The sequence below is a fragment of the Triturus cristatus genome, chromosome 11 (genome assembly GCF_964204655.1).
Source record: "Triturus cristatus chromosome 11, aTriCri1.1, whole genome shotgun sequence".
Lineage (NCBI taxonomy): Eukaryota > Metazoa > Chordata > Amphibia > Caudata > Salamandridae > Triturus > Triturus cristatus.
Window position 1 is genome coordinate 1,156,437,747 of NC_140594.1, and position 27,149 is coordinate 1,156,464,895.

Sequence of the window (27,149 nt, forward strand, 5' to 3'; positions counted from 1 at the left end):
GCAGCGCCTCCAGGACAGGCCTCAGCCAGGAGCGCTGAGAGGGACTCGGTCCTAAGAGGTACAGTCTCTGGGCGCAGTGAGCGTCACTGTTAGTAACCCCCCCCCCCCCCCGTCACTTATCGCGAGGATCACACGGCTGTGCAGAAGGGAAGGGGGTTGTTCGCCGACCAGACTTTGTGTGGAATGCGACCCTCTGTCGGAAGCGAGGCTCCGGCACTCGAAGAGTTAAAAGTGCGCCCCCTGGAAGCACTCACCTGCAAAGAGGGGGAGGGGGGGTGATGTGAGTGCGTACCGGGTGGGGTGGTAATGTGTGCCGCCCTGGGCGGTGTGCGCTCACTTACAGGGACAGAGGGGGTGGGCAGAGCTGGGGTGATGAGTTCGCACCTGCGGGGGGAGGTGATCTGCGCCGCCCTGTGCGTGTGCGCTCACCTGCCGGGGCGGTGATCCTGGGAGGATCCCAGCTGCTCTGAGCGGAACTCACTCCTCCCTGAGAAGGCTCCGATCACCATCTCTGGCAGAGGCTGAGGAGAGCACAGGAGGGGAGAGGAGAGCACAGGAGGGGAGGGCAGAGCACCTGAGAGGGAGGGGAGCACAAGAGAGGAGAGAGCACCTCTGAGAGGGAGAGGGGAGCACAGGAGGAAAGAACGGGACACCTGAGAGGGACAGCAGTTCACAAGAGAGCAGCTGAGCACAGCACAGGGGTGGGGGCGTCTCACGAGAGGGGGCAGGTGAGTGCACCATTAAAGAGGATCCGTGCACCACAGGAAGAGAGCTACCTCCACAGGAGTGAACGTAAGAGGAAGAGCAGCCCTCCATAGCGCCGCGTCCTCCTCCATGGCGGAGCGCTACACCAAGGACCATGCGGCCCTCCTCAACCAGGGAGAAGAGAACGAGATGGTGAGTCCCGCTCTGGTGCTGTACCTCCAGGTCACTCAGGGGCCCCGAGCCAGGGGTGTCTCCAGGTCACACAGGGGCCCCGAGCCAGGGGGGTGTCTCCAGGTCACACAGGGGCCCGAGCCAGGGGGGTGTCTCCAGGTCACACAGGGGCCCCGAGCCAAGGGGGTGTCTCCAGGTCACACGGGGGCCCCGAGCCAAGGGGGTGTCTCCAGGTCACACGGGGCCCCGAGCCAGGGTGGTGTCTCCAGGTCACACAGGCTCCCCGAGCCAGGGTTATGTCTTCAGATTCAGGTTGGCGTCACACAGGGGCCCCGGGTCAGGGTGGTGTCTCCAGGTCACACAGGGGCCCCGAGCCAGGGGGGTGCCTCCAGGTCACACAGGGGCCCCGAGCCAGGGGGGTGCCTCCAGGTCACACAGGGGCCCCGAGCCAGGGTGGTGTCTCCAGGTCACACAGGGGCCCCGAGCCAGGGTTATGTCTTCAGATTCAGGTTGGCGTCACACAGGGGTCCCGGGTCAGGGTGGTGCCTCCAGGTCACACAGGGGCCCCGAGACAGGGTGGTGTCACTGTCTTCAGATTCAGGTTGGCGTCACACAGGGGCCCCGGGTCAGGGTGGTGTCTCCAGGTCACACAGGGGCCCCGAGACAGGGTTATGTATTCAGGTTGGCGTCACACAGGGGCCCCGGGTCAGGGTGGTGCCTCCAGGTCACACAGGGGCCCCGAGACAGGGTGGTGCCTCCAGGTCACACAGGGGCCCCGAGACAGGGTGGTGTCTTCAGATTCAGGTTGGCGTCACACAGGGGCCCCGGGTCAGGGTGGTGTCTCCAGGTCACGCAGGGGTCCTGGACCAGGATGGCTCACCTGGAGGGTTGTTATAAACACAGAACTACAAGTCCCGGAATGCCCTGGTGAAGTACGGCCCGGGTGAGGCGTTCACAGCCGCCCATGGCACCTGAGCAGCCGAGGCCTGGCTCTGATTTGGCCAAAAAGCTGAATGTCCTTTTGTGGGCGGGGGTGTGTGCACCCTGTCTGTCTGTCTGTCCGGTCGGGCTCCGGCTTCAGATGTTTACAAAATGCTGCGTTTTCTGAAGACTCAGAGACTGTGACGGCCCCTTGTACGTGTCCGCCTTTCAACATATCTTATTGCTCCCGGAAATCCTTCATTGGAGAGGTCGGCTCCGCCTCTCATCTCTCTCTCACTCACCCGGCTTTCTCTTTCTTCTTCTCTCTCTGGCTCAAGCCATCTACCTGTCTCTGCCCCCTCCCTCCCTCCACATCTGTTGTTCAAGGTGCAGCGGACAGATGAATGAATGAATGTGTCGAGTTTAAGCCCAAATGTCACATTCCTTTCGCGCCCTCGTCTGGGCTTTGAAAAATGTCTAATCGTTTTACCTGTTGCTTTGGAAACTGATTTCTGTGCGTTCGTATTAAGAGGGGGGGGGAGGGGGGTGCGAGGCCTCGTGTGCTTGTGATGGGGAAACACCTGGCCCAGGGGGTCATCCCAGGGTCCCCCCGACCTCAGGGTGGCCCAGGGACTCGAGCCTCATAGCTGACGAGGTTTCAGGTTGCTATGTGTGACCACTGGCGTAACGAAAGCTGAGGGGGCCCCCCTGCAAGGTACACGGAGCGGCCCCCATTCAGGATTTAATCCGGATCTCTAAGGCCCCAGTACTGGGCGGGGGGGTCCCCCTGCAGCTCAGGCCCCCCCTGCACTGGGGGGGGGGGTGCGGGGGCCTGTGTTACGCCCCTGTGTGTGACACTTTCATAGTGACCTTTCAACCACTACGAGTGACACTTTTTCGCGAGCAAAATCAAGCAGTAAAGACGAGGAAAACGTATATAAATATCAGAAATGACACCATTTGAGCAACAAGAAACTCAAAGACAATCTTAAACCTGCTGCTGATCACCAGCAATCCAAGAGAACGGACCCCGGGCCCTTGTAAACGAGCGGCAGCTTCGGGAATCTGCGCTGCATTCCTGGTACAGTCAAGTGCATTAACAGGGATATTTCACCCCTCCTCAGTGTGACATGATTGTGGTAGCCTTAATTTAATAATACGCTGTGTCTGGTAAAGTCACAACACTACACTGCTGCGACTAGGTGGGGAAACACATGCAGCTGCCGATGTCCTTCAGAAGTGTCTGTGTGTCTGTCACACTCGCCGGCTCCCCGGCTGCAAACACCCCGCTGCTGTACAGCAGCCGAGTCAGTCTGTCTGTCCCCAGTCACGACGCTGGTGGTGAGGTGGCCTCAATGCAGAACGGGTCATAGTGGCACAGCTCGGCTAATGTGAGAGGCGGGCCTGCCCTAAACACCAGCTGCTCAGCCGGACCAAACACCGGCTGCTCAGCCGGCCCCTAAACACCGGCTGCTCAGCCGGCCCTAAACACCAGCTGCTCAGCCTGCCCCTAAACACCAGCTGCTCAGCCTGCCCCTAAACACCAGCTGCTCAGCCGCCCCTAAACACCGGCTGCTCAGCCTGCCCCTAAACACCGGCTGCTCAGCCTGCCCCTAAACACCGGCTGCTCAGCCTGCCCCTAAACACCGGCTGCTCGGCCTGCCCCTAAACACCGGCTGCTCGGCCTGCCCCTAAACACCGGCTGCTCGGCCTGCCCCTAAACACCGGCTGCTCGGCCTGCCCCTAAACACCGGCTGCTCGGCCTGCCCCTAAACACCGGCTGCTCGGCCTGCCCCTAAACACCGGGTGGTCAGTCTGCTGCTCAGCCGGCCCCTAAACGCCGGCTGCTCGGCCTGCCCCTAAACAGGGGGGGGGCAGATTTATTAGCCCCTTGCGCCACTTTTGCGTCACTTTTAACATGGGAAAAGTGACGCAAAAGTGGCGCAAGGGGCTCATAAATCTGCCCCCGGGTGGTCAGCCTGCTGCTCAGCCGGCCCCTAAACGCCGGCTGCTCAGCCGGCCCCTAAACGCCGGCTGCTCAGCCGGCCGCTAAACGCCGGCTGCTCAGCCGGCCCCTAAACACCGGCTGCTCAGCCGGCCCCTAAACACCGGGTGCTCAGCCGGCCCCTAAACACCGGCTGCTCAGCCGGCCGCTAAACGCCGGCTGCTCAGCCGGCCCCTAAACACCGGCTGCTCAGCCGGCCCCTAAACACCGGGTGCTCAGCCTGCCCCTAAACGCCGGCTGCTCAGCCTGACTGGGTGTGAGTGTTTGATTGGTTCTGATGCTCCGTCCATCACCACCCGCTTTTGTATAGCCTGCCCTAAACGCCGACTGCTCAGCCTGTCCTAGCCGGCTGCTCAGCCTGTCCTAAACGCCGGCTGCTCAGCCTGCCCTAAACGCCGGCTGCTCAGCCTGTCCTAGCCGGCTGCTCAGCCTGTCCTAAACGCCAGCTGCTCAGCCTGCCCCGGACTCCGCGCTCGTGTTGGAGAGCTCCGGTGTTGTCAGGCCCTGGGGGCCCAGACTCGGGCACAGGCTGAGGGCGGCGGATCCTTCTATAATGACGGTCGTCAAGGCCCAGAGTGCCTTTCAAGTTTAACAGCAAATGATGTCTGTTTAGTAGTGTGTACAACTACAGTTTGTATTATACACATTCATGCATTCACACGTGGAGATTTTAAAGTTGATGCCACTTATTTATGGTCATTTGTACAACACAGTGTTTGGCTCGATGAAAAGAGTGGTTAGAACATGTTTTTTTTAATAAAGACGCTCGAAAAAACAGTCTTATGCAGGAAAGCGGGAAAAATAAATTATATTATGAACCCGCTGTCATGCGGAAAGAGAACAGCTGCTTCGTCATAGCCGGAGAGCACCACACTTATCACCGACCCTTGTAAACACCAATTCAGCGGTCAGGATTTAAAAACCGGGAGGAAGACAGACACGTTTTTCGACAAAGCACACTGACACATTGATGTCCATTGATGCACAGTGTCGATAAGCCTCTGCATGCTGGGAGAAGTGCCACCAGGCTCACAGCCTGCCCAGTCGATAATGCGCATTTTAGCAGCGCTCCACATGGCAGTTGAGGAACCCTATAATGCGTGACACCGCATTCAGTGCGGTGATGCGGACCACCGCACTGAAATACGCCTGATGCGTGATACTTGGCAGGGCTGGATCCTAGGTAGTCCAGGGGCCCCGATCCAAGGGTGGCGCAGGGGCTGCGATCCCGGGAATCTCGATGACTCGTTCCTTAATGCAGCTCCCTTACTGCACTTGCCGGACTCCAAGACAACGGCAACAACATGACTCCCTGCATCTTGGTGAAGAGGATGTTTGAGCCAAACGCACCCCATCCGTGTTTTCAGCATTTTATCCTTATGGAGGCTCCCGTGCGTGTGAAGGGTTTCAATGTCCTGGCACGGCATGCCTACACTTTCCTGTTTTCAGTTTCTATTTTTGGTAAATTCTGGTGGGGTTTTATCAGTGTTTGTAATACCTTAAAGTGTTTATCAGTGGTTACACATTTTCGTGCAATTAAGACCGATAGAAACAGTGTATTTACGGTGTTTATGGAACATTTTGCTTTTATTATTGCTTGCTTTCTGCACTAATAGTGCATGTGTATAGATAGTGTGCATACAGGGTGTCTGAGGTTCAAATACATTTTTAAAAATCAAACTTATTGTAGTAACCATTCAATACTTCTTTAGTGAGTCTTTGGTCATGCACGCTCGCTCTTTCCTTCCCATGTAAACATTTATCTGTGAAAAGGCCTCTCAACATTGGCACTTGAGACGGGCAACGCCAAAACATTCAGTACACCCTTTGCTAACTCTGGCCACTGGCATAGCTTTCCATGCCAACACCGGTGCACCTGAAGATTGCCATTCTCTGGGACGGGTTCTGCAACATATGCGTTAAACTGGGCGCATATGCCCTCCGTTATTGAAGCGGTCGAAAATGAAGCACTACGATTCAAAGTCCAGAGAAAATTCCCATTTACGGAAGGGATCTAGAACTTGCACAGGGTACCTCAGTGAGGCTTCGTTGACTTCAAATGCCGTGGTTGGCAAAGGGCCATTTCCCATACATTGTAAAATGAAAGTCCCTGCGTTGCTCCTCAACAAGTGGCAAGAATTCTACCATGGAACATGTTTCGGAGCCAAAGTCTCTAAAAGTGTCGCCTTGCCAACTCACCAGGAGATGTTTCACATCTACACCAATTATGCTGAATACTTTTGGCAGACAATGGTGTTTTCAGACTCTAGTTTCTTATTATGTTCACTACAACAATCATGTTTTCCTGTAAAAATCTAAGAATGCAGTAGAGTGTACTTATTTTCACAAAAGTGAGAGGAGTTGGCCTAACGGCTAGGGCGCTCGACCTCGCACCTGGGGAACTGGGTTCGAGTCTCGGTAACTACGCTGAACATCTTCTGATTCTGGGCAAATCACTTAAACTCCCCGTGCCTAACAAAAAAAAAAAAATGAATGTGTGTCCTCATGTAACGTAACTGGTGCTATGTAAAGCGCTCTGATACCTGATTGGATTCGGGTCAAGTTTGCGCTTTATAAAACTCTGCACAAAAAAGTATAAATATGCGACCAAAGATCCTCACATTTCTTGCCTTTGGCATCGTCACTCAGCAAAGATTCTGTAAACGGTCGTCACATGGATAATACGGCATTCACAGCCTCTAGGACTGAGAACCACCGGCTCAATGACACAGTTGGGATGACTCTTTCATTGATGCCACAAAGCCCAAAATGAGAAATATTTGCGTTTTAGTTCCCGCACATAATGAAACAGTGCACCGGAATGGACTACAAAGTCCATAGCTTTCCCCATTAACTCTGAAGATTGTAAAGATGCTTTCAGCAAACCATCGAGCAAGTGGCAAGGATCCCTTACAGGGAATCACTTCAGCCTGGGTATTGATTTCGATAGGTCATCACACAACTTTTTTGTATATGTAGGTGAATCACTGCAAATACAAACAATATCCTCAAATCTTTGTTAAGCGTTCTTACCAAGTTTAACAGCAGCATTCCAAGTGACCCTGCGTCCCAAGTGACCCTGCGTCCCAAGTGACCCTGCGTCCCGTGTGACCCTGCGTCCCGTGTGACCCTGCGTCCCGTGTGACCCTGCGTCCCGTGTGACCCTGCGTCCCGTGTGACCCTGCGTTCCGTGTGACCCTGCGTTCCGTGTGACCCTGCGTTCCGTGTGACCCTGCGTTCCATGTTCTTTCAACTGTCCCGGATGCTTGGTGACCGCACTGTTTTCACATATACCTGTCACTACACCTTGCATTGAATGTTTAAAGCCCGGGGTGTTTGGCAATTCACCTACTACCAATACCGACTCACTAGAAAAGGGGCTGATGTACCCAAGGGTTTCACCCATTCTTTGTCTGTGGGTAAATGTGATGATTCATATTGGGAAAGATTCGTATGAAACCAGACATTTTACCTATCCGTGAAATAATCAAATGTATTTCCTGCTTCTCTACTGTTTATAAAATAATTCAATAAGATCTAAAACATGCTTCTAAACCCCTGCATCTGTAGCGGCGATTCTGCACATATACAGAAGTATGCGCAGGAAACCATGACCTAGGTTGGTACACCACTATCCACCGATCACCTCAGTACACAAAATCCCAAAAACCGACTAGCAATAGTGTCTCATTTGTTCTCCGACTAACAGCGACGCTACCAATGATTGGACAACCCAGAACACGACACTCCCGACTCTCTTAGGAATTGCGGGAGCAAGACCACTCTTTCACTCACTCACTCACTCACTCACTCACTCACTCCTACTTGTCCACATTAAGAGTATCCAGAGTCATGGTATGGTTTAAAATGTTTATTTTAACTAACGCACTCTATGGTACAGTACACGAGCCGTTACTAGCAGCAAAATGCATAGAAACAATATCGGCAGCATTGTCACAATTCCATAGAATACAAACGGGGATATCATTTTATAAAGACAGTGGGAAAGGGCTACCACGCCTAACCACCCTCCCTGTTTTAAGAAGTAGTTTGTTATAAAAAAGAAGACCTCTGGGCTTTGTCAGCAGACCCCATACCTCAAGGCCTAGATGAAAGGTTTACATCTCAGGAGAAGCACAGCTCTTCTCTCTGGAAAGGTCTCTTTCCAAGTGCGTGAACAACATGCTTAGCTTGCAATATTAAAGCATGCGATTTTCAGCAGTGCAGCTGTGTGTCATGTTATGTCTAGGTGCGAGGGACCGACCAGAACAGAATAACAAGGGGCATTGTTTATCGACCTTGTAGATCGTGTGCAGACTAAACCTCAGAGCACAGCAGAGAACGCGAAAAGCAGACAGTTCTCATGTGAAAAGGGCGCAAACAAAGTCTTACAAAATAAACCACATGCAGTGTTGTGCGCAAAAGTAGCCTCATGGCAGCGAAGCTCATGCTAACTTAGCAATGTCGACAATGAACCCACCGTCCGTACCACACCCTCCCCCTAGTAAGTCCATAGTATGTAGACATAGGACGTAAACAGAGTTCAAATTAGCATGAGCAGAATTCAAAAGTGTATTCACACGAAAAAAAACCAATGTTTTTCACAAAAAGGGGCGAATAGAGGGGGAAGGAGAAAAAAAACATTGAGGAAGAGAAAAAGAAAATATTGAGAAATACATGGGAAAGGTAAGTACCTGCGATATGCCTGTGGTGCATGAGCGAGGTTAATCCATGAATGCAAAACCCTCCAAAAGGACATCATTGTTGTTGGTAGAAAAAATGGATGCCATCCAATTCGGCAAGCTGAATGAACAAGCGTGCTCCTCGCAGTCGGGTGCCTCCATGAGCATCGCCGGATAGCTTGCGTGATATTCAATGTAACTTTGAAGTAGGAGATTCTGTGCAGCCTCACAGATATCCCATTGAGCCAAGACTCCAAGTGCAGTCACCTGCGCCATAAGGCCAATCCCAGAACAGTCCTGCTCATGAGCCACTAGGGGGCCCATTAACTGGTCGAAATCCGGATCTGATCATGATGTATTGGAGAGGCATAAATCCAACGCCCAAGTGAATGGACATCGTAAGCATGAAAATACTGGTTGCAAGCAAGTAAAGTACGCAAGTGGAAGGACAATCCATAAGACACACAGAGTTGCCATTGGTAGTGTACTGAAGCATCCATGCATACACTCAAGGAGCATTTGCAGCCGGCCCGGTCTGTGCAGCACTACAAGAGGAGCAGCCATTGCGCAGCAAGCACAGCAGAAACAGAATTCCATCAGCTAATGCCAGTATTAAAGGGAACCCTCCAAAGACGCTGGAAAAGATAGAATGAATGAGTGCAGATATAACCCCAAATATTGTCTGAAAAGAAGTCACAAGGCCGGAGTCGACCGCTTTAAAAAGATGTGCAAGGCCGTGTGTATCCGGCGCATAAAAAATGCGATGTATTGGCCCCCCAAAGTGTAGTGGGAGGTTAGTGTTCAAAAGCATCTGAATTTCGCTAGCGGTGTTAGCCACCTGCAGGGTGAAGGTCACGTGCGGAAGTAAGGGGGACTTCTTGTTGGAATAAAAGCACCTTTAGTCTGCTCAATTTGTCGAAATCTGTTTTCAAAGTTGGTATGTAAGGCCAAATTGAGCTATCGAGCTTCCCACGCGGGGGAGGAAAAAGCACATTTTTACAGCAAATAATGCGCTGGGAAACCATTACAATGTACGGTATTCCAGCAAGCAAACCACAGCATTCTTGTTTATTTAAAATAAGTTAACTACCGTTAGTAAGTAGAGTGAATGTTGGAGTTATTGTGGGAACTGGATTACCTTTTAAAACACAAGCAAGGTTCGGAGCGGAAACATTGCAAGCCCCCGTGCAATTTATGGATGAGCCAGACAGCAGAGTTAGTCTCCGCCACAGAGAAAGGCAAAGAGTCTATTTGTTCTATGTGTAAAAGAGTGTAAATTGCATCTTTCATGGACATAAACTACTGTTTGTCTGTCAGATTAAATGGCAAAACAAAGCAGTCACATTTAAATAATCCCATGGTACTTTCCCCATTTTTAGAGTTTGCAAAGTCCACGCAAATTGCATCACAGAACGCAATTGATTTTGACCATGATATAACAAAGGCATATCTTTTTGCACAATATCAATAACAGAAGAAACAATATTATCCAATGAGTAAATGCGGGAAGATAGTGTGTTAATACTTTTATCGACAACAGCTAGAACCTTTTCTAAGTTCGCTTGGTCAATTTCCTGCAGATGTGACGCCTCTTCAATCTGTGAAAGTTTCCATATTTCATTGCAAGCCGCGTAAATAAATCTCTTTGTTCTAGGAACCCTGGGTCCCAAGACAAAGCCGGCCAAATTAATGTTATTGGACAACAACGATAAATGTTGTTTAACGGATGATAGTGGAGAGTGGTGTGGAAATATGGATTTTTATGGTCGGTTATGTCCCCTATCTTGGACCCCAACGGTTTCATGTATAAGTCACAAGTACATGTATGTTCCCTCCAGTTCCAGTTATGAAGACGCAAATACATGTGCGTCCACCGTCAACATGTCCTCTTTCAGATCCGCCATGAATGGGCCGGATATTCTATTCCTAAGTATAAAAGGCCACCGGCTTTATATGGTTCACTTCCCACATTTCTACAGATTCAGGCGAGTAGGCCCGAATTCTGTCATCAAGCCTTTTCTTGCCTTCTGCCTCTGAAAGCTCCAGTCTGAGCCTGCATCTGTGACCATGAACTTTGTCTTACTCCCTGCGCGGCTAACGGTGCCTGATCCAGCCCGTCGCCTGCCAAAAACTGTATTTCACCTTCGAGATTATCTCCTTCGCCCCATATCCGATGCATTCCTGTCTAGCAGTTTAAGTAAACATTCCTCCAGCTACCGTGCAAAGGGGCCAGGCCTCGCTGCCCTCATGCAAGTAATTCATAGCCCTGTTACCATGGAATATTCCTACCCCCTCGCATCTAGTGTAGACACTTAGACGCTTGTACACGCACTAACAGTCAGTATAGTCAGTATAGAATAAGATTCTATCCTAAGAGACCTCTCTTTTTGGATAACACAGTTCTTTAAACATAGGATATTAGATATGATTTGGGATTAGGTTGACATAACCCCAGACTTTTGTCTCCACATGTAGAGCTAAATGTGAAGTCCCATTCTCCCCCTAGTTGCACGTCAACTCACACGTCATGCTGCTGCGCGCGCATCTCTGCCAAGTATTTTTGCTGACATTGCGAAATTCTTTCATGGAACCACCCGTTTGTGACATCATACCTAATGACGTTCTTTAGTTACGCCTAGTTACACCCATTTTGGTTACGCATGTATGCCTTTATCTCTGTTATCAGCTGTTACGCCTCTTGCATCTGCTTTACTGTAATGTATTTTCTATAAAACTGCCTATTTTCTATAAAACTGCCTATCTGTCAATAATATATGTTCCTTCCTTCCTGAACTTTCGTGGTGATGGCCCATAATTCGAATTATGTTCCTTTGTATAGGAATAAAGCCCGTTCCGAACCTCTAATACCACGGATTCTGCCTCTTATTTTATTGAGCTATTCTTATTAATGTTCCGCATCAAATTAAGTTCCAGTAATTAAATTATTTACCACATATATGGCACCCGAACAGGGACACTTTCTCATCTCACGCGCCGGAGGTGCGTTGCAGGCCCGGTCTCCTGCCACAGCTGGACGGACAACAACGCGTACCCACAGGATTTCCTGTATCTCCCTCCTGCCGAGCGGGGGTAACTGAGGCTGCGATCAACACCCAGACGAGGCGGTGAGAAGTGCGAAGTATCCCGACCAGAGCCTAGCTGAGAGAGCAAGATCCGAGGTATACAGAGGCCCACCAGGTTCCGAAGTTCCGAAGTTTCGAGTCGAGTCCAGTCCCGTTCAAGTCCAGTTCAGTTCAGTTCCGAGGCCTTCCGTTCCGAGCTACCCGGTGAGTACCATTGCCGGGGAGGCGTTCTGACGTGCACATAGGTTGTGCCGGTCAAGACGGTTTTGGGTACACAAATCCGGTCTGCACTGTTTCAGCAGTGTATCTGTACTGTTTAGCAGTATATCTAGTATGTCTAGTATATAATTCAGGATTACCTAGTTAGTGCCGAGTATTATGCTTAGTGACTAGTTCCCTAAATGGCCATCATTGTTGTTCATTAAATGTTAAATGTTAAATGTTTTAAATACGTTCTGCATATTGTGGTGTGAATGACTGTTCATTATTGTGTTTTGTTGTATTAAACGTGTTCAAAATTAGGTATCAGATCAGTTCTCAGTATGCCGCTCTTTTCGAAATTAAGACAGATCAAAACTAGAAAAGGGGTACTCGAAGAAGCTGTTCCCATTCCTCCTAGGGACACTCCAGGGTACTTCATGTATCATAAACATGGCCTAGACGCCATATTATTTCTTGATTTATGGGTAGACTACACCAAGGAATTACCAGAAAGTCAGAGGTGGCCCGCAGCTGGGACCTGGGATGCAGATTGCATCATGAAAGTAGAGGAAGAATTATGGAAAAAGAAAGCTAGACAATCACAGAAAGATGCCATTGAATTATGGCGTAAAAAATCGTATAGACGTACAGAAAAAGCACGCAGACAGGAAGAGAAGAGTAAGGAGAATTCAAATAAAGTCCGAGAAAATCTATTAATTGAAGAAGGTACCCGAGCAAAAGCAGAACAAGTAGACAGACAAAGAAATGCCCTTATGAATGGTATGTATCCTCTTCTGGCCGAAGGGTTACCTAAGGCTACTCCGGAGATACCAAAAGACTTGCCACCTCCGTTGTTTCCGATAAAAGCACATCCCAAAGGGCATCCCAGAACCGCAGAAGATGTTTTCCTTTCCTCTTATTTAGACGACGCAGCTCCCGAGTATGCTAATACTGCACCACATAGACCGCCTGCCGAGGGGGTTCAACGCCAAGACCCTCCGTCTGTACCTCCACAACAACAAACTCCGATACAAGTTCCGGCAAGCACATCTGTTTCTACAGCTGTACCCACACCTATGGTTGCTATATCACGTTCAACGAATCCTTTCACATCCAGCACCCCAGGCGGTGCTACAGGAGGTACAACAAACATTTTTTCCACGCCACCCAGAGTAAATAAACTTTCCTTTCAAGAATTAGCCCACCAACGTACGCCCAAACTAGTAACTCCCGACATGCTTAAGGAACTTCTAGTAGATTGTAGATATGACCCTGTTCCCGGCAAAAAGGATGAAATGCTGCTGGCCTCATTACGTATCCGACGAGCTGCAATATATTTAGGGAGGCTACCAGGAATGACTACACATTTAGAAAATATATATCATTTTATCCAGTCAGGGCGAGATTCTGAAAGTATTAATAGAGCCATGGAGTACCAGAAAGTGGAGATACAGGGGGAACTGTTACGTTTCCTCATAAATTGTGTGGTCAGAAATCAAGACCGACCAGGGGTAAATCCGGAAGAAATGCAAATTCTTACCACATGGAGTCGGAATATATCAGAGGGGAGACATGATAAACTACTAAGTATAGTAGCTATGTGCCGAAAGATCCGCAAAGAAGTAGAACGAATACACGAAGAAAGATTGGCGGTAGACCAGCCTGAACAAAACGAGGAGGAGGAAGAATTAGAACTGCCCACAGGACAGTTAGAAACTATGGCCTATGTAAGTAAAGGAAGACCCCATAATAATACCAGAGGCTTTACTGATCCGATACGTCCGATACGTCCAGAAGATAACAGAAATTTCCAAACCCCTATAATAAATATAAGGTCCCCCGAACATTCGTTCCAAGCCGCTGACAAATTACTCCGAGAACGAAGGGGTTATCATATACTCGATTCTATGGACGAACAAGAATTAGCCAGGTCAGCCGTTCACTGGGTTGACAGTCCCGGAAAATATAGTGATGATACACTAGCGCACACGTTTTTGAACCTCACCCCAGATGAACAGCGTTTAGCTGGTATCTACATGATTCAACAACTCCTTATATTATATAAAAGCCAACACTCCGATCCTGGTCCCTTACCTGATATGTTAACCGAATTACTCACGAATAAATGGAAAGGTTCAGGTACTGAGTTAATTAGAGAAATACTAGAATACAGAAAGCAGTACATTCTTTTTGTATGCCCCGAACATGTCTCACTGCCCATCAAGGAAAGAACGACGTATTATATGGATAGACAGAATCCCTTACGCGAAGTGCACCCGATAAAAGGTGATGACAATCAGTTTAAATGTGTGTTTGTATACACACCCATATCTAAAATGGAACTATTAGAAATGAAGAAAGTGGTACCCAGTCATGACAAAGACCCAGCGGGTTTCCACCGTGAAATTAAAGACATGTTGCTCATGGGAGAGTATACCTATCCCGACATTATGAAAATATTAAAGGTATTAATGCCTGCGGGCATTTACGAAAAACTCAAAGAAAAGGATTGGGAGGTGGGAGACCAAAAGATAGATTGGACAGCATTAGAAAACGAAGAAACAGCTCGAGGTCCAGGTTTAGGGCTTGGGGAAAAGACCAAAATACTACCAGGTTTATTAGTACAGGTACTGCCACGTTTATTAACTACGAAAAAGGAAGACTGGGGTGCAATCTCAGCCTGTAAACAAAAGCAAGATGAAGACACTAGTGATTTTTATGCCCGATTCGAAAAATGTTTTGGTATAAATAGTGGAATAAAAGCAAGTAGCGAATCGTATCCACATCTGTTTGTGACAAAATTAGTTGAAAATGCCTTGCCCCAAGTTAAGAATAGAGTATTGAAATTCGAGAGTACCTGGCAAGGTAACACTCCGTCACAAATGTTACAAATGCTACAGTACCATCACAATAGAATTAGAGAGGAACAAGAACATGAACAAAGACGCATGAAAGACACGAAAATGAAAATGCTAGTTTCCCAGACAGTTCCAGCTGACGGTCATAAAAAGGGAATGACACAGTCCAGTGTTTCAGCAGGTTCTGTAAAAGGGACATGCAACTATTGTAAACAGCCAGGTCATTATGTACACGATTGTCCAGTTTTAAAACATAATATCGCCATAGGTAATACAAAAGAAAGACCACGGCCACTTAGACAGGATCAGAACCAACAAGGAGCCCCGCAGCATGCACAGGCCATGCCAGCTCCGCAACAGTCTATGCCAGCTCCACCACCGCAGCCTATTGCTGCCACACCAACAACGACACGACAGATGTACCAGACCGCACAGTATGACTACCCTGATTATCAACGATGCTCATGAAACAGCCTAGAGAGGGAAGTTGGTTTACCCCTTATCGAGGTCCCTGTAGATCAAGAAGGACCTTATGTACACAGTGAACTATTAGGCCAAGATAGAAAATTTTTACTTGATACAGGGGCAAGCCGAACAACCATAAAACGTAGTGAAGTTCCAGGGGCACACCTCTCAGGCTCACAGAATATTTCCCTTGGTTTTTCAGGAAAACCTATCATTAACGAAGTGTCACAGCCTCTTCCACTTACGATTGGTCCCTTGACACGAACTACAGATTTATTGCTTACTAAATCATGTCCAGAAAACCTGTTAGGTATAAAAACATTGAAAGCTCTAGGAGCTATAATATGTTGTTCTCCGGAAGGAGTAAGATTGTTTTTACGTGATTTCAAAGGGCACTATGTGTCCCGAGACATGGATCACCGACTGCAGACTTTACCCACACATTTATGGGCACAAGGCCCTACAGATGTTGGTTGCATGAACATTACACCATATCGAGTCACACTAAAGACAGGAGTGGTACTACCACGAATGCGACAATACAAGTTACCCCCAGATGCTGTAGTGGCTTTACTGCAAATCGTTGACGAGCTTATTACCCAAGGAGTGGTTGTGGAAACCGACTCCAATGTATGTAATTCCCCGATAATTCCGATTCTTAAACGAACTGATCCAAAAGCCCCGCCAGTATATCGATTGGTTATTGATCTGCGCGAATTAAATAAATGTATTGTACCACAATACCCCGTAGTTCCAGACATTTCTTCATTACTGACAGCCATTGATTCCGAAGCAACATTCTTTACTGTAATTGATCTCAAGAATGCCTTTTTCAGCGTCCCAATAGATCCGGAAAGCCAATACTTGTTCGGATTTAGTTTAAATGGACGAAGCTTTAAATTCACACGCGCACCTCAAGGATTCACAGAAAGCCCCAGCATCTATAGCCAAGCACTGAAACGAGAACTTGACAGTATCCACATGCCAGTCAACACTGCCCTGCTTCAATATGTCGATGATCTGCTGATCACCGCCCGAAGCGAAACTGAATGTGAAAAAGCTTCACTGACGGTTTTACAATTTTTGGCCGAAAAGGGGCACAAGGTGTCCCCTTCTAAGCTGCAATTCTGTGTTCAGCGAGTTGTTTACCTTGGGCACTCGCTGTCCAAGGAGGGAAGGCAGCTTACATCCGACCGCATCCAGTTAATTGCTAACATGCCAATACCCAAGACACAAAAGGAGGTACGGGCTTTTATAGGCCTCACTTCATATTGTAGGCAGTGGATCCCTCAGTATGCATTTCTAGCAAAACCACTCATTCAGTTGACAACACAGGAGGCGGCCACATCGACTGTCCTCCCTTGGACTCAGGAACATACACAAGCTTTTGAAAGCCTAAAGAAAGCTTTATGTCAAGCACCAGTCCTAGCAACACCATGTTACAGTAAACAGTTTACACTCTTTGTTACAGAACGCGAAGGTACTGCTTTGTCAGTACTCACTCAGGAACAAGCAGGATCACATAAACCATGTGCTTATTTCTCTAGTACATTAGATCCAGTAGCTCAGGCTCTGCCTGCGTGCCTGAAATCAGTGGCAGCGACAGCTTTAGCAATCAGACAAAGCGATGCCATAGTGTTAGGACATCAATTGACAGTACAAGTACCACACGCAGTAGAAGTTCTCTTGAACCGCACACAGACACAACACTTGACTATAGCGAGACTTACCGGTTACGAATTAACATTGTTTCAGCCACATATAGAAATCAGACGTTGTAATACGTTAAATCCTGCCACACTTTTGCCAGTAAACGGAACAGACCCACTAGCACATGATTGTATTGAAGTTATTACTATCACGACGAAACCCAGACAAGACTTGACAGACGTCCCATTGTCAGATCCAGACCTGACGTTGTATGTAGATGGTTCATGTATGAGAACAAGTACAGGAGAGCTAGTGGCCGCGTATGCAGTCACAACAGACACTGAAGTCATTGAAACATATTGCATAAATACCTTGTCAGCTCAAGCAGCAGAGCTCATCGCTCTGACACAAGCCTGTATTCAAGCCACAAATAAGAAAGTCAACATATACACTGATTCACGTTATGCATTCGGAGTTGTACATGACTTCGGCGTGCTGTGGCGAGAGAGAGGTTATTTAACTTCTCACGGTGCCCACATTCAGCACGGACCCCTCATTCATGCCTTATTAGATGCAATACATCTACCTACTGCAATATCAATTATGAAATGTAAAGCTCATACGAAAGTTACTGATATCATTTCCCAAGGCAATGACCTAGCTGACAGAACAGCTAAACAGACTGCTCAGAATAAAACTCACACATCTGACATGACAAAGACAATAGTTCTGACACCAACACATTGCATGACGGTTAAGGATCCCGCTCTTGACGTAATCGACATACAGACACATGCTACACCAGATGAAATAAAGAAATGGACTGAATTAGGAGGGATCCAAACGAATCAAGGATGGATGACGAAGGAAAAATCTGTGTGGTTCCTTCCTGATTCAATGGTCCAAGTTATAATTAATACTATACATAGTCCAGCGCATCTAGGAGAAAAGGCTATGCTAGACAGCATTCAACACATTTGGTTCAACAAACATTTACGAGCAGCAGCTAAACAAAAAGTTCGTACCTGTATGATCTGTTGTCAGTTTAACCCAGGTAAAAGCATTCCCGTAGAACAGGGTGGATTTCAGCCTCCTGATCACCCTTTTGAAGTCCTCCAGATGGATTATATCCAGATGGAACGATGTCGAGGATTCAAATATGTTCTCGTAGTTGTTTGTGCTCTTTCCCGTTGGACAGAAGCATACCCGGTTTCAGATTACACTGCCCCGACTACTGCCAAACAGTTAGTTCGAGAATTCTTCCCACGGTACGGTTTACCACGTGTTGTCTACTCAGATAACGGCCAGCCGTTCTCATCCGAACTAATGAAACACGTTTCACTTTTGTTAGGCTATCAATGGAGATTTCACTGTGTCCGACACCCCGAGGCAGCAGGTCTCGTGGAACGACATAATCAAACTCTGAAAATTAGATTGTCCAAAATATGTAGAGAGAAAGGTGTCGACTGGGTAATAGCCTTACCAGTTGCACTCTTTTACATGAGAATGGTAGCACACTCTCGAACAGGGCTATCCCCGTATGAGGTGATCTTCGGTAGACCACCAAATATGTGGGGGACGCCTATACCACGCAAAAATAACTGATGTTGACTGTAATATGCTGACAGATTACCTGGCTTCCTTGATGTCTGCACTACAATCTTGTCGTTCACAGGTAGCTGCAGCCTTTCCCGACAACACCGAGGTGAAACCCCATGACGTAGTTCCCGGGGACCTGGTGTTAGTGCGTAATTTTGACCGGAAGACTCAGCTGGATCCTAGGTGGAAATCGCCTCAACTTGTACTGCTCACCACGAGGACAGCCGTGAAGATCGAAGGTCGCAAAGGTTGGATACACTCGAGTCATATCAAGAAATTTTATGGACTACCATCCGATATAGAGACTAAACCCTGTATTCCCTCAAAGACAGACTCAAAGCTCCCTTTGGTTGAGCAATCAAACTCAGAACTATATAGACTAAAATTGAGGTCCAGTCAGTCAGACAATTTGATTGTTTAAGTCCTCTCCAAGGTGAATCGGTTGAATTTGTCTCTGACATGTATCCTCTGGACCGGAATAGAGAAAGAAATAATCAAATGCTGCTCAAAAGACATGCGTACTGTAAATCACTGCGTAGTCATTGCACAGTGACGTTATTAATTTTGTTTTTCTTAAGTCTTTTAATAATCACTGCAAGTATATTGTTGCACATATATTATCCTATTTCTAAACATGTTTACAATGTTACGGCTGAACATTCTTTTAGTGAATTACCCCCGCATGAGTTGTCATATAGATTTGCGCTGCGCAATAACACTTATTAGTATGTTATATCATTCCCATCAAACTAGCAATGCTACAAATTGTTGGATATGTGGCCGACTCCCTCCCTATCAGAACTATAAGGGAGTTTTGCCCCTCTTTCCCTATCCGTTCACACACAATGGCTCCTGTGGAGCATGGTTTAGTTTGATCAATTCCCTAGACTCGAATTCCGCAGTTTATCAAGACAACTGGGTATGGGGAAACCTGAACTTAGTTTTGCTTAAGGTCTGCTACCCTAACAAGGAGGGACTTCCCAAAAGAACAGGAACTGATCTAGAAAATGAAGTATATGGATTAGGTAATTTTACACTTAACCTCATGATCCTGAACGTTGAATCTGAAGCTACACCCATATTGCCCGCCATGTCGGTATTCCCAGTAAAAGGGGAACTATGTATAAGAAAGAATGGCTCCATACACATGGGCCATAGTAAATGCACCACTGTGATAAAATTTAGTGATCAAGGCAAGTCTACATTTAGAGCTTCTCGTCATTCCTACTTTATATGTGGCCAGACCGCATATATACGCCTACCTCTAGATTGGGATGGTACCTGTTATATAGCATTCCTCCTACCACCTGTTTTCTTAGCTCCTCCTGATTATCATAGAAATACTCATTTAGTACACAATAGACAGCAGAGAGATCTCCCAATCGTCGATTACACTGAAACAGCATGGGAAAAATACACAGATTTCAATAAAGGTTTCTTTCCTTATATAGGTACAGTCACTAATAGTAAGTTGATACGTAGATTAACCAGAACCCTCGAAGCAGTAGTGAACGAAACTATTTCCGCCTTAGGCAATTTAACAGAAGAACAGTCTGCTATGTGGATTGTTGTGCTTCAGAATCGTCTTGTCCTTGACGTCATCCTGGCTGATAGGGGCGGAGCTTGTAGGGTCATCGGATCAAGTTGTTGCATTTTCATACCAGAAAATTCACCGTCCGTATATAAAGCCATAACCCGCCTTCATAAGATTGTAAGCCAGATACACCAGAGTCCAGGCACCTGGACTTGGTCCGGTTGGTTCTGGGGCGTGTTGTCAGCCTGGGGATGGAGAATGCTCTCCTTCCTAGGTATTGGCTTTCTCATACTATTCAGTTGCTGCTTATGTCTACAATGTGGGCCAGCGATTTGTGGTCTGTGTGCCACCTCGTGTATCCCACATCCAAGTTTTCGTTCAAGATCCCGGAAGAAGAAAGAAGAACAAATGATGTTATATGAACAGATCGATGGATTGATGAAGATTGATATCTCCTAAGGGCCAGTAGGGGACAAGGAGGGAATGTGGAAATATGGATTTTTATGGTCGGTTATGTCCCCTATCTTGGACCCCAACGGTTTCATGTATAAGTCACAAGTACATGTATGTTCCCTCCAGTTCCAGTTATGAAGACGCAAATACATGTGCGTCCACCGTCAACATGTCCTCTTTCAGATCCGCCATAAATGGGCCGGATATTCTATTCCTAAGTATAAAAGGCCACCGGCTTTATATGGTTCACTTCCCACATTTCTACAGATTCAGGCGAGTAGGCCCGAATTCTGTCATCAAGCCTTTTCTTGCCTTCTGCCTCTGAAAGCTCCAGTCTGAGCCTGCATCTGTGACCATGAACTTTGTCTTACTCCCTGCGCGGCTAACGGTGCCTGATCCAGCCCGTCGCCTGCCAAAAACTGTATTTCACCTTCGAGATTATCTCCTTCGCCCCTCATCCGATGCATTCCTGTCTAGCAGTTTAAGTAAACATTCCTCCAGCTACCGTGCAAAGGGGCCAGGCCTCGCTGCCCTCATGCAAGTAATTCATAGCCCTGTTACCATGGAATATTCCTACCCCCTCGCATCTAGTGTAGACACTTAGACGCTTGTACACGCACTAACAGTCAGTATAGTCAGTATAGAATAAGATTCTATCCTAAGAGACCTCTCTTTTTGGATAACACAGTTCTTTAAACATAGGATATTAGATATGATTTGGGATTAGGTTGACATAACCCCAGACTTTTGTCTCCACATGTAGAGCTAAATGTCAAGTCCCATTCTCCCCCTAGTTGCACGTCAACTCACACGTCATGCTGCTGCGCGCGCATCTCTGCCAAGTATTTTTGCTGACATTGCGAAATTCTTTCATGGAACCACCCGTTTGTGACATCATACCTAATGACGTTCTTTAGTTACGCCTAGTTACACCCATTTTGGTTACGCATGTATGCCTTTATCTCTGTTATCAGCTGTTACGCCTCTTGCATCTGCTTTACTGTAATGTATTTTCTATAAAACTGCCTATCTGTCAATAATATATGTTCCTTCCTTCCTGAACTTTCGTGGTGATGGAATAGAAGGCCCATAATTCGAATTATGTTCCTTTGTATAGGAATAAAGCCCGTTCCGAACCTCTAATACCACGGATTCTGCCTCTTATTTTATTGAGCTATTCTTATTAATGTTCCGCATCAAATTAAGTTCCAGTAATTAAATTATTTACCACAGTGGTGCAACCCCTGTTGACATAAGTTTCCAACTGAATAGGTTGTTACCGAATGTGTATCTGGAAATTTTGGATCTGGTCTTTCTTACATATAACCTGAACTAGTGTTATGAAAATGGAGTTGGCAGGCATTAGACTTTGTCTGCCAAACTAGCCAACCTAAAGGATCCGTTTCAGATACATTAAACGTGTTATTTTGAAACAAAGATTGTAAGGCATCAATTGTATGATTCTTGTATATGCGCCAATTATATACTCCGCTAAAGAGGGAATGGCAGGGGCGTTTAACTTTTTTGCAGTTGCCAAACCAAAACAAGTTGTCTGGTACACTGTTTCATTTAAAAACAAAATTTGGGTTGGGATGAGGCAGGTACGATGTAAGGCTTCAGTGCCTCGAACCTGCCAGGTCTTGGAACCCCATTTTGATTTCAAATCAATGGTGGCCTTACAGTGATCACAACCCCTGACTGACAGATCATGTCTGAAAGAATGTGAATACATTAATTTCATATGGGTCAGCATGACTTTGGGAGTTGAAGGAATATTTAATTTAAAATAATAGGACTCTGGTGTCGACCTATCAAAGTCTGTAAGATATGTAAATTTATATCTAAGTGTTCTCGAACTACCTTTTAATGGTGTCGGGCAATGTTCCCACTGTGTGCAATTGACAACAGGACGTAATGTATTAGAATTATGTAGGAAATTATGCCCATAATGTTGATAACAGAATAAATTGGCAGAATTTAAATCAAAATCTTCAGCATTAAAAGCAGCAGAATACTTTAAATCGAAAAACAATTATTGTATTGCATGCACATCCCAGTCGTCTGAACGTATGTCCTGTGTCATCCACATCACCCATGGAGACACAAAAGACGTATGGAACGTTAATAATTTCCATCGGGCCATGGACCTGAATATCCACTTTATCCCAGATGATGCCATCCGCAACTAGGAATGCTGAAATGTTAGCAAGAGTTTGGTCACGGTTCATGATGTGGGAAGATGAGTGAGGGGCCAGAATACCATCAACCAAGTTCACAGAAGAGCGTTCTGGTAAGTAGTAACCATTGATGAGTAGGAAAAACACCGTAACGAACCCAAATGACATGAAGAGAAAAATCGTGATCAGTTTTAACCAGATGTATGTCCAAGGAGGGACTAAATAAGTCTGTTTAAACCAGGAGACAAAAATAGACAATTTGGTAGGGCCAATCGAAGTGGTGGAGGACGAGTCAAAAGAAAAGCTGCCATGGTGTGAAGGACTTTCTGGCAATCCATGCAAAGACTTGCTAGTGGAATAAGTATACTCCACTTCCTCGTTGCTGGAGGGAGCAGGAGGTACAGGCAAATGGTCAACAATAGGGTACATCTCGATGACACTGTCATGTGGTAAGTTGAAAGTTGCGCCAACCCCAGGATTTCTCAAAATTGTGGGGCACGAGACAGCAGGCGTCACACTTTTCAGAATCGGCCAGATGTTGTAGCTTGACATTGTCCACTGAGATGTACCTGTTGTCTTTTCGACCAGGTAAAGGTGGTAAAATGACTGTACGAGTACCCTTCAATCCAAGCACTGGAACTGGTGCACAATAAGAGGGACCAAATCATTTTTTGTTCTCCAACTTCTCTCGGACCAGATCTCCAACTTTTGGAAGCTAGCCGGCCACCAGTATCAGCAGTGCAGCATCAGTGGCAGAGGGTAAATGTTCAGTTGCTAGACTGCCATGGATCTCTTGTAGGTCCTGTAACATAGTAGAATGATTATCTACATCAACGGTTGCGGCAGCTGCTGCAACATCTAGACCATCCAGGTCTGGCACAAACATCTTGATGCCAAAGAGCATCTTGTATGGGGTCCGCCCACCCAGAAGTCTTCTAGGGAGATTATGAAGTGCACGTTGGACTCCATACAAAAGGGCTAACCAGTTCCAGCCAGTACCTAAGACTTTAGCTGTCAAAGATTGCTTTAAGTCACGGTTCAGTCGCTCCACAACTGAATTGCCCTCAGGCCTGTATGGAGACGAAAACTGTACCAGCACCCACCAAAGACTTCATCGCGTCCCTGTATGCCTTAGAGGCGAACGCAGGACCTTGGTCTGAATGAAAGGTGCCACGGGCAAAAATTCCTACAAAGACACGCAAATCCCTGATGACATTTTGAGCGTCAGCACTGCGTTAAACTATGCCCAAAGGAATCTAGTGCACGAATCAACTGTAACCAAAATTTATTTATATGCAGTATCTGAAGAAAATGGACCCCAGTGATCAAGATAGACACAACCAAAAGGCCTATTGGAAATGCATAGCTGTGTTTGTGGTGGGCGAGTCACGGTGGAAGGCTTAATTTGCTGACTGATGTCACAAGAAAGTACATAATTACGGGTCTGTTGATATAAACCACGCCACCAATAATGTTGCTGAAAGATAGAAACTGTCACGGACATGCCGGCATGGGCCGAAGCCAAGCCTTTGTGTGCGGATTTGATCAAAGAATTTCTGTGGTCCGCGTTGGGAATCAGCCGATCACCAACGTCTGGTATTCTTGCAAAGGGAACTTGTTCGGAAGTTAACTGATAAGAATACTTTGAAGGGAAACTCTTTGGGTAATTGGCACCCTTCATAGCAGCAGCTATAGCTGCCAAGATCTCATTATCAATCTTAGTTTTGGACCTTGTAACGGCTGCTACGGAACACGTGGCTGCTGCAGATTTGGTTGCTTCATCAGCCAAAAAATTACCGAGAGCGTGTGCTCTCACACACTGATGGCCAAGAGTATGTATAACGTGTGAGTGGCAGACCTTGTTTAAGATCTGCCACTCGAACCAAAAGCATCTTATGCTTAATTGCGCTGCCTTTAGAATCTTGATAATCATTTTGAGACCAAAAGAATAAGTTGTCATTGAAAGATTGAACACAGTAATAAGAATCACACACAATGAGAGTTGATACATTTGGATCTGCAAAGTCGAGAGCAAGAACTAGAGCGCGCAGCTCGGCCAATTGGGCGGTACAGTCTCCTAGCGCCTGTGTATGCACTATATTAGACTTGAACTCTCCATTCACCATTGTACCAGCCACAATGGTGCAAGCTGCTGAGTAAGCATGTTTAGAAGCCGTGGCCGGTTGCGCCGAGCCATCAGTGTAAGTAATACATGTATACTCCTCCAAAGGGAGCAAAGACAGAGGAGGTGGATAAACGTGTTCATACTGCAAAAACTCCTGTGTCTGAAGAGAAGGGTCAAAGATAAACGTGACATCAGGAGACGTCAAAGAAGTAGCCCATTGTATCCAACGAGGATGTAATGCTTTTGAGTTTGATACACTCTCCTTTGTCACTGCTTCTAAGGCAGGATAAGGAGTAACCACCAAAATGTGTTTCCCCTGCGCGAGTGCGCATTCCTTCAGGACCGCCATCTGCACAGCTTTTAACTTTTTCCACTGTGGAAAATCGCATCTCGGCTGAAGTGTACAAATGCGATTTGTATGCAATAGGTACTGTGTTGCCTTCATTGTACGTCAAGTAAGTGAAACCCACTGCGCCTGGCACGATTCACATCACCAGGTTTGTGAGGTTGTCACGTGTCAACAAGTAGTTCAAGTAGATCAGACTGCAAAGATTTCAGAATAGCAGAATGTTCGGGAAGACAGCTGGCTTTTGAAAATGTAGGTTGTATCAAAGCGTAAAGAGGCTTGATATGCTGGGCATAATCGGGAATGTAAGTCCGCCCAAATTTTGCAAAGACTGAAATTTCTTCAGAGTAGTTGGTGAGCGCAGACTTGCGCATTTCTCCAGAAAGTGGGGCGCCAAGCCCCTACCTTCAATATTGAGCTCATAGCCCAAAAAGAGCACCGCATAGCAAGCGATATGTGATTTAGCAAAGTTAAATTTATAACCGTAGTATGCAAACATAAGAGTTATGCGGTCAACATGGCATAGATGCGGCCAAAGTCTGTTGTCTGTCAGATCAATATCGTCAACATACGAATATGCATCTGGGTCAATGCTGTCTAACAAAGAGACTACATGAGCGGCAAAAACCCGGGGCTATTCTTATACCCCATAGGTAAACGCCAAAAATGTTTGTTTTCCACCGGCTGTGAATGCAGTCCATTGACTGAATTCAGGGGACAGGCTATGGCTATAGAAGCCATTGCAAATGTCAAGTGTTGTTTTATATTTTTTACGAACAACACTGTCTACAAGAGCAGAGCTATGGGTATTCTGTACGTCAAAAGTACAACAATGGGAATTCAAATGCCGGTAATCTAAAACTGTGCGATAAGACCATTAGGTTTGGCTACAGCAAAGCGGATGATTCATCGGTGACACACACGTCTCAATCACACCTTGATATTCCAACTCAGCTAGAACATCAGAAACAGGACCTTTAGCTTCCTGTCGGATGGGATATTGGGGTTGAGCTTGTGGCATAGACCTCAATGGAATCTCGTGTGGCGGAGAATCTTTATCCTTGATTACGGTACACCACCGGTGCAAGGGCCAGAACCCACTCAGCTGCAAAGGCCTCTGCATGCTCTTTGGGGACATAACGTGGAAAACTCTGAAGTTTCACGTCCTCCAAACTTGCTGCAGCCAGAACAAACGGTGGGGGCCAATTGTCCTCCGTCAACATAATGTCCTAAGAAGAGGTCAGATTTCCCCAAAAAATCCCTGTGATTTGAAAAACGGTTATACAGTCTATCGGGGGGTGGGGGGGCAACTCAGTGTCAGCTGTCTCTACTGTAATGAAAGTGTCGGCTGCTGTCGCCTCCATTCAAGGACGCAGTGCCTCCCACACTATGGTAACTTCTGCTGCGCTGTCGAGCAGAGTCACCGCCCAAGTCCAATCCAGCAGTCGTGTTCTCACCATCTGAGGCATATCTCGCTGTTAAAGCGTCAACTTTTTTCTTTTGATCATGAGGTAGATCCTCTTGTTTTCCTTTAACGTCAAACTGACGAGGCTGATCACGTCCCTGTGGCGCAGGATGACTCTTGCCACAACCCTGGCAATCCCCCACCATTGACTTGAAAGCCAGACGTGTCCGGTGAAGAACGAGGAGAACGTTGATCAGGGACTTGAAATCTATCAGGAAACTTCATTTTTGTGCAGTCGCGCAAGTCATAAGTGCGCTCAGAAGTGTCGGGTGTTGGTGAACCAGCACCCGAACCTTGCTTCTGTTCTTGTTGCCCCTGTTTTTCATTTTTCCAGTTATTTTTAGGTAAGTCTGGACGCCCGTCTTGACTGAGCTTTTTGTTGTGTCTGAAATTGAGTTTGAGTAAAAGGCTTAACTCCTAAACTATTGCGGCCTATGGTCTTATAAGACTTTGCAATAATTTTTGGTAATTCACATGGTTTGTCTTCCTCAGGGACAGCCTACTAGCAGTTTGCCATTTGAAAGCTTACCGCATCGCCCTTTACATTGGCAAGGATCATCTCCGCAACCACGTCGAACACCCCTACCAGTCTCATCTCCTGCTCCAAAGCTGCTACGGCTCCATGTTCATCTTGAACATGTTCAATTACGGAGGCGAGTACAGTCATGGAAGGAGTGCCGAAGCACTTAGAATATACCGCTGTGAACAC

General features: G+C 46.8%; 1 protein-coding gene across 1 annotated transcript in view; it reads left to right on the top strand.

Annotated features, from left to right (window-relative positions):
- Window positions 1–477: 477 nt before the first annotated feature.
- The window catches only part of LOC146788628 (putative cation-transporting ATPase 13A4), a 633,494-nt gene continuing 606,822 nt past the window's right edge, over window positions 478–27,149 (top strand). Inside the window, exon 1 of the mRNA XM_085635802.1 lies at window positions 478–897. Coding sequence (XP_085491928.1) covers window positions 835–897 — 63 coding nt within the window. The 5' untranslated portion in view covers window positions 478–834. The remainder of the gene's footprint in view (window positions 898–27,149) is intronic.